Here is an 8,342-nt window from a genome sequence, read left to right as displayed (position 1 = left end):
CCTCCCGTGGGGCCTCGGCGCGGGGCGCATGCGCTCCTTGGGCGCCGCCATTTTGACGGGGGCCCGCCGGGCCGGGGAGAGGGCGCCAGGGGCGCCGGAGAGGAGGCCCTGGGCGAAGGGCGGCGGCAGCAGCAGCAGCGGCGGCCGCCTCCTCCTCCTGCCCGCGGGACCCCCTTCGCCCCCCGGCCATGGGCAACACGGCGAGCGAGCGCGGGTCCGGAGAGCGGCCGGGGAGCAAGGCGCTCCGCTCGGAGGGCTCCGGGGTGGCTCCGCCGGCCAAGGAGCCCCCTCCCCACAAGATCATGGTGGGCAGCAGCGACGACCCCGCCCTCTTCAGCGCCCCCGACGCCAAGGTAGCCCTCGAGGACCCGCGGCGGCGGGGGGGGGCGAGGACGCGTCTTGCCTTCTGCCCCCCCCCCCCCCGACTAGAGACCCGGCTGGGGAGCGTGTGGAGCGGGGAGGGTCCAGCTGCTCCGAGGGAGGCCTCACGGGGGACCCCGCCATAGTGCCCCCCCAGCTGAATCCAAAGGGCCGCTTCCCGGGGGCTGGAGGGGTCGGGCTTCGGAGCTAGGGGGAAAGATGCAGCTCTTGTTTTCCTCCTGCAGCTTCCCGGGGATAAAGGTTTTGTGTCTTGGCACCATGACTTGGACGAGTCCATCAAGCCAGCCCAGCAGGCTCGTCCCACCGTCATACGATGGACGGAGGGAGGGAAGGAAGTCTTCATCTCTGGATCCTTCAACAATTGGAGTGCCAAGATCCCTCTCATTAAAAGGTGCCTTGGCGGAAATGCTGCTCTGCCTGCGTGTCGGGGAGGAGAGGTTGTTGCACAGAGCAAACACCGGCCAGAAGAGCCCTGGGGGTCTGGGAATGAAAGGCTGTCGGGGACTGCTTACATACATCCATGCGCATCATGGGATTGTTAGGGCTTGATGGCTCAGCCGGTCCAAAGCATTGTGCTCTGCTGCGATGGATGCTCTGAAGGCCCGACTTTGGTGTGTGATGGCCCCGTGTCCTACATGGCATATTGCAAAGGTTCGAAATGCTTTAAGCCTACTTCAACATGCCCTTTTTTGAAAACTGAAAAAGCTGGTTTTTAAAAAATGGAACTGAGATCTACACCACCTCTTTAGCTTATGAATTTTGCTTTTAACCTAAACAGGGCATAGACTGAGCTTGAACTGAAGATGAAGTCTATATTTTGTTTAGGAGCAGATTCGTCCACTATCTAGGCCAGGGGTCCCCAAACTTTTAAAACAGGGGGCCGGTTCACTTTTCCTCAGACACTGCTGGGGGCCGGACTATAATTTGAAAAAAATATGAATGAATTCCTATGCACGCTGCACATATTTTATTTGTAGTGCACAAAAAACAGGAAAAACATTGCCAGCAAGGCCCTCATGTGGGCCAGTCCCTGCTCGCTTCGTCCACCCCGACGCTTCTCAGGCGCCTCAGACCCTGGTAGAGACACTGTTCCCCCCTCAAGGCTGCCCTCTCAGCCTCTGCGCCCCACAGTGGGCTGCGGCTCAGGCAGGCAGGAGTGGCTGCGGACCATGCACCACCGGCCTCTGGGGCGGGGAGGGGGGCGGAGAGATGCCTGGGTGGTGCGTGAGGAGGCTGCGATTGGGAGACGGGGTCTGGGGTCTGCGGCCCGTGGACCTTAATTTGGGGACGCCTGATCTATCATAGAATCATAGAGTTGGAAGAGACCACAAGGGCCATCAAACACCATCAGTGCACTTCTGACGTATGGTTGTCAAACCTCTGCTTAAAGACCTCCAACGAAGGAGACTCCACCACACTCCTTGGCAGCAAATTCTAGGCATTGTGGGCTTGGTAAAACGTACAACTTTAGTCCTTTCCAAACTTGAGTGCAATCTGTGTGTCTGGTCGAGGTTTACTACAACCACTCTAGGCTTCCCTGCTAGAGTAGAGCTGCCAGCTAGAACTCTTTGCTTTCTAGATTTCCTCTCATGGGCATTCAGCTCCTGAACTGAAAGCTACAGCTAAAGGATTACCCTTGTGAGATTTAGGTTCTGGCATGCAACACCCTGTGCTGTGCTTCTGTTTCAGCTTCAGGTGATGATTAATTAAATGCTAATTAGTGGGTGGAACTAACCTTTCTGCACAGGTGCTTAACTTTAACTTCTTTTACTTGGATCTATTTACTGCAACTGAGACGCTTCCCCAGCTGTTACAGGTTGTAAGAGCACAAAGATAATGGCAGGACAGGCTGTTCTCATTTAAGCCTCACTCCCCACCAGTACCTAAAAGGGAAGGCAAGGGATTTCTAATAAATTCTAGACCTTACAGTAATTTGGAAATTTTACTGGTCTATTTCATACAATATTGTACAGAGAACAAGACTCGAGAGAAAGCTGGCATACATTGGAGGTCCCTTGAACTTGATGGGTAAAGCGTGCAGAGGGATGAACCACTGTGCCAACTGCTCACCTTAAAAACCACCCTGAAAGAATGAGGACATAAGGTTTCTCTAAAGCAACATTAAAACAGTAAAGACCACGGGGTTGCTTTGAAATAGGAGTTTAAATGTGATTTAAAAATTTTAATGTGGCACTGAAAAACTATAAAGAAGGCAGCATGTGAGCTCTGGAAAGGCTGTTCCCTAACAGGCCCCATCATTGAGTAGGTCATCTCCTTTGTGGCCATCTCCTCTTTTCACTTGACAGTAGGATACACAATTGGGCCCCCAAAGGGGATCTTAAGATTCAGGGAGCTCTGTGTGGTGGCTGTGTTCTTCCAGGTAACCCAGTCTCGTGCCAGTATTGCTGTGGCATTTGACAGTACATGACAATTGCAGCTTTAGTACTTTGCTGTTCTTTTCAGGGCTCCCTGTAAATTCTGGCACAATGTAGCTCACTTATACTTTGAGTAGTTTGATTATTTTTCTAAGTTGTCCGTTTGGTTTTTTTTTTTTGCAAGCTTTTGGGGGGCTTCTAATAGATTTTATTTTTGAAAGTAATGCGTAACGTGTTTTATATTGACTATTTTTATTTCTGTTGTGTTTTTTAAAAGATTATGTATGCCACCTGGAGCTTTATGGTTATGGGGCAGGATAGAACCATAGTTGATACATGAGTGGGCAGATGATGCTGTGAATGGATGGATGAGGCTCTAAGCTGTTGCCTCTCACTGTGGATGATTGCTCCCTCTCCTTTTAGCCACAATGACTTTGTCGCTATTCTGGACCTTCCTGAAGGGGAGCACCAGTACAAGTTCTTTGTGGATGGCCAGTGGGTTCATGATCCCTCCGAGGTAACTCCTTTTCTTCCATGTGTCTGTCACATTGCTGAGAGGTCCTTCGGCACGCCCCCCCCCCCCCCGTACATTTTCAGGTGGGCTGGGCTAGACCTTGTTGCCTGCCCTGTCAGCTTAGTTCTCTGAGCCAGGGTCACATGCTGCAGGCTACTTCTCTGGGTTAACTATCAGTGCACTCTGTAGCTTCTGATAGTTAGAAGAGGCAAGCAGGACCTTCTGGCTAAAATTGCCAATGACAAGGCCCCTGGCTTTCCTTCCAGTTTTGCTGGATTATTTTGACTGCTTCTATGATTTGTTCTCTTTTTCTTTTTTCAGGGTAGAATCCCTGGCACTTAACTGTGCTTCTGAATTTATGTACTGCTCCCCTAGTACATATTCTGACTGGCTTTTCGATGTAGTTCGTAGGTTTTAATTGAATAGTGAGACCTTGTGTTCTGCATTGCTTATATGTTACATCTACCACTACTGAGGATTTTTAAGTTCCTTTTTTGTAGCTGTGTTTAACCTCCTCTACACAGTTCTCCTTGCTTCACCTGGGATGTGACTTTGTTCTCTGCATATATATGTTGGGAAGGGTGGGGATTTGACCTGCGGCTGTGGCATGTACCTCTGTCTTGTTTTTCAGCCAGTGGTCACCAGTCAGATGGGGACAATTAACAATCTGATTCATGTCAGGAAGTCTGACTTCGAAGTGTTTGATGCTTTAAAGGTGGACTCCCTAGAAAGTTCAGAGACTTCCTGTCGAGGTGACTTTCTTGTGCTGTTGGTGTCAACATCCAAAATGATGGTGTTTCCTGGTTTCCTTTCTCATACTATCTTTATTTTTAATAGACCTTTCTGGCTCCCCTCCTGGAATATATGGCCAAGAAATGTATGTTTATCGACCTGAGGAGCGTTTCAAGTCCCCGCCCATTCTTCCTCCCCATCTCCTCCAAGTCATCCTTAACAAGGATACTAACATTTCGGTGAGTACCAATCCGAAGGCAGTATATAGCAAGACCTTTATAGAGGGCTCCATTGTGGGAGGTGCAGCCTTACTCTAAAGTGAGCTGTGGTTCCCAGAGTGTCTGGAGGCAGGACAGGTCACACCTACCTGCTATGGGGTGTGCCCACATTGATTGGCCTCATGAGGCTAAAATTTAAGGTACATGTAAGCACCCAGTGACAGAATTAGAAATGGCTGCATAGGTGAAAAATGACGTTTCCTTCTGTTTTAGTGTGACCCAGCCCTCTTGCCTGAGCCAAACCATGTGATGCTGAACCATCTCTATGCCCTGTCAATTAAGGTAAGGCCAGGACCAGGCAGCCTGCAGGGCTTCTTCCTCTTCTTGCTCCTCCTCCTCAGAGCTTGAGGGCAATGTACTGAGTGTTCTCTCTCTTCTCTCTCATTCCTGCCATGCACGGCAGCATCTTGCTAATTGCTTTACCTCCTTGCCCAGTTGTGGGTTTTAACAGTTTAGAATTCAGGGTAAGATAGCTGTGATTGAGGGAGCTGTTCAGAAAAAAAAGCATTCTTGGGGAGAAGCTGAAATGAGAGACTAAACCACTGAGCCTCTTAGGCCTGCCAATCAGAAGGTTGATGGTTTGAATCTGTGTGATGGGGTGAGCTCCTTTGCTCTGTCCCAGTTTCTATCAACCTAGCAGTTTGAAAGCACACCAGTTCAAGTAGATAAATAGGTACCACTGCGGCGGGAAGGTAAATGGCATTTCTGTGCGCTGTTTTCTGTCACAGTATTCCGTTGTACCAGAAGCAGTTTAATCATGCTGGCCACTTGACCCTGAAAGCTGTCTGTGGACAAGCTCCCTCGGCTTGAAAAGGGAGATGAGTGCCACACCCCATAGTCACCTTCGACTGGACTTGACCGTCTAGGGGCCCTTTACCTTTACCTGAAATGGAAAGCACTTCTTATGTCAGGCTGCCTATATCTTGTCTGCTGTTCTGCTCCAAGTGTCTCTTCTCAAATATCCCACTTTCTTCCAGCTCTTCTCAGTGAGGATGGGAGCAGCCCATTTTACACTTTGAGTCTGCAAGTATTTTACTTTGGAAGAAAATTAAGGATGGGGAAAGAGGAAGGGTGAAAGTGTGTAAAAACCCTCTAAGCACAAACCTTCTGCTCTAATATCTTCATTCTCTTAACCCCTGCTCAGAACCTCCCCCACCAGCCCTCTATAAGCAGTTAGTGAGGGGTAGCCAATACCTGGTGCTCTCCAGATGTTTGGGACTACAGTTCCCATCATCTTTGACAATTGTCCACGTTGGCTGGAGCTGATAGGATTTGCAGTCCAAAACATGTAGTGGAGAGCACCATGCCATGGTATTCTAGAACCATTTAAATCCTACTCTCTCCTTCCCTCCCAGGATGGTGTCATGGTGCTCAGTGCCACTCATCGCTACAAGAAGAAATACGTCACTACTCTCCTCTACAAGCCCATCTGAGTTGGGCCTGTCTTTGTCTCCATGGGAGCACAGGCCGCTGCTTTGTCTGCGCACATCGGAATAGAAGCAGACACAAGAGCGGGCAGTCGGCTTCTGGGCTCTTCATCAGAGGCTACTGCTCTGCATGAGATCAGTCTCTATTGGCTTTGCAGGCTGATCAAGAGCTTTCTTCCTTGATGGCTGTTTGTGACATACAAGTTGCACCTCTTTGTAGCATAAGGCGATTACCAAATTTGGGGGATGCATTATCTTCTTTATACTTATCAACCATGGGGGTGAAATGGCTTCCTCCTGGGGAATGTGAAGAAGCACTGAGCCTTCCTTTCTTGCTAACCTATCCTGGACAGCCTTTTGTAATCCCCCAAGCGTTTTCTAGCAGTAGAACAGTGTTAAGGTAGAGATTGGCTGCTCCTTATTTTACCTGGCCCTGGGAGAATTATACATTTCCTGCTCCCTTTATGTTCCAGTCATTGTTGGTTAACATAGGGCCTTTGCCAAGGGATGCTACAATGTGGGGACCGGGACCCAGAGGATAGGTCTAGCTAGCACATGGTTACAAATCATGATGACTAGATAGAACCTCCACACTTACAAGGAGTGAGCTACTGAATTTCCGTTCCCATCAAGTGCTGCCTGTCCATTTCCTGACAGCATCTTGTTGACCATGGTTGGAAAAAGTGTGTGGACTACACAGACCTCTGGTCTAATGGGGCAGGGCAGTTCTTACATGCTTAACACCTACCGCTGCAGGCCTTTTATAGCCACATCCAAAATTGCAGAGTTGCTTCAGTGTGGTGCCATCTTAAACCATAAGGTGCTTGTCCTTTCCTGTGGAATCACACTGTTCTGGAGCAGTATTTTCAGTGTTGGACACTCCTGTGAAGGGCCCTTGAGTCACTCCTCATCAGAATGTTTTTCTTATCCAAGAAAAGAATCGGCTGTGGTCTGCAGACATATGCAAACAAATACTGTGCAGCAGGAAGTAGCTGCAATGCTAGGTGTGGAAGGTAATTGACGCTGGAAATGTGGAGCTGCCTTGCAGTCTCACACCAAAGGTCCATTTTGCCCAGCCAGCTGGAAGCTAATAAAGAGAGCAGGTTTATGAAGACTTTTCTCTCTTCTTTATCCCCAGAATCAAAGGCATATTGCATCTGAATGTTGAGGCTGTTTTAAGATGTCTTGCGTAATAGTTATTTAATATTTACATTCATTGGAATTGGCTTTTCCTGCCTATTTCTAGCCCTCAACTGCTGGGGAGAGCCTGGCTACTGCCTTCACACTACACCTGTTTTGGGAAGACCATCAAATCTTACAATGGAACTTGGTGTGACCTGTAGTTGGCCAACTCCCTTTTCCTAACACATTAGCTTAGCGGTCATTTTGACATATATTTGTGTGTGTTTTAAGAGTGAATTTTATACGGGCATGGAAAAAAGTCCTGAGATACCTGACATTTCTCTGGCGGCTAGCACATCTCTTAGGATCTTGAGAATCACAGTTTTGACTTACTGTTGTCTTAAACATTTTCTAGCCTTCAAAACAGTGGATATTTGGGGGTGGGGAAATGAGTGAATCAGATGCTTTAAGAGATATTCTTACCCAGTGCTGTTGTTCTGGGCACATATACGCAAGCAGCGTTAAGTTAGTAGTCACTTGGACCATGCTGTCGGCTCAGATTGTCATGTGGAGAGAAGTGCAGAAATGCAGGAAGAGAATAGAAGAGCTGAGGTGAACTAAGAAGTGGGCTGGTGCTAACAGCAGCCAGGGAAGGGGCAGGGCTAAAGTGGCAGAGGCTTGGGGGGCATAAATAGAAAAGGGCCTCTGTATGGCTCTTGCATGGTTTCCATACTGGCAGGTTGCCTGGCAGAGAGGAGCTGAGAACTTTGTGGCTACTTGAGGGATTTGCAAGTTCTCCCTCCCTAGCCTTTAGCTACGTGCTCATACAGCCAAAAGCGTTCAGCGTCAGCCTGGATAGAGGAAAGGGCTGAGTGGTCCATACACCTCCATCCCAGCCTACTTGAACTGCCTTCACAGGTCCCATCCGTGTCTTGCTTAAGCAGTTAAGTAAGTTGTTTTGCATCAAGAAGGATTTGAGGAGAGACGGCTCCTTTTATAGCATGCAGATACCCTGCCCTGTTGGGTGGTGAGAGGCAGATGATGTCAGCATCTCCAAATAACGGGGGGTGGGGGGGTGGGAGAGATAATGGAGTTTAATATTCAGCCTGATCCTTTTCCTCCTCACAGCAGGAGGTCCTGGCTGAGTATGGGGAGCCACAGGGAGCACTTGCACAGGATACTCTTCCTTTTAATGTATTACAGATACTTGCAATATAGAATGGGTGTGTGGTGCTCTTCCAAGTGTTCCTGTTGTATGGGGTAAGAGGAACCAGTTTTCCCTTTACCATGAGAAAGTGTCGTCAGAGAGACTTTGGAGGGTCATCCCAGAATCTACATTGACCCCTTTCCCATCAGGGGCATAGTCCAGTTTTAATTTATTGTGTACAGAAACTGAAGATTCTTTTTCATTGAAATGTAACTTTAATAAAAATTTATGCACGTTATTAAATGGAAAACAGGCTTGGTGCTGAGTTTCTTGTTGTGGTTCTTATTAGCTTGGACGTGGAGGGGG

General features: G+C 48.7%; 1 protein-coding gene across 1 annotated transcript; it reads left to right on the top strand.

The window, feature by feature from the left end:
* The first annotated feature begins 42 nt into the window (after window positions 1-42).
* Window positions 43-8,296, top strand: PRKAB2 (protein kinase AMP-activated non-catalytic subunit beta 2). Its single transcript, XM_083744001.1, has 7 exons — window positions 43-353; window positions 606-772; window positions 3,180-3,273; window positions 3,902-4,022; window positions 4,108-4,241; window positions 4,494-4,562; window positions 5,636-8,296. Exons 1-7 carry the CDS (start codon window positions 189-191, stop codon window positions 5,711-5,713), a joined length of 828 nt encoding a protein of 275 aa, XP_083600127.1. The 5' UTR covers window positions 43-188; the 3' UTR covers window positions 5,714-8,296.
* The last annotated feature ends 46 nt before the right edge of the window (window positions 8,297-8,342 follow it).

The sequence above is a fragment of the Podarcis gaigeae genome (assembly GCF_964106915.1).
Source record: "Podarcis gaigeae genome assembly, chromosome: 6".
In the NCBI taxonomy this organism is placed as follows: Eukaryota; Metazoa; Chordata; class Lepidosauria; order Squamata; family Lacertidae; genus Podarcis; species Podarcis gaigeae.
The sequence above is the reverse complement of the archived record's forward strand: the minus strand, read 5'-3'. Positions and strand labels throughout refer to the sequence as shown.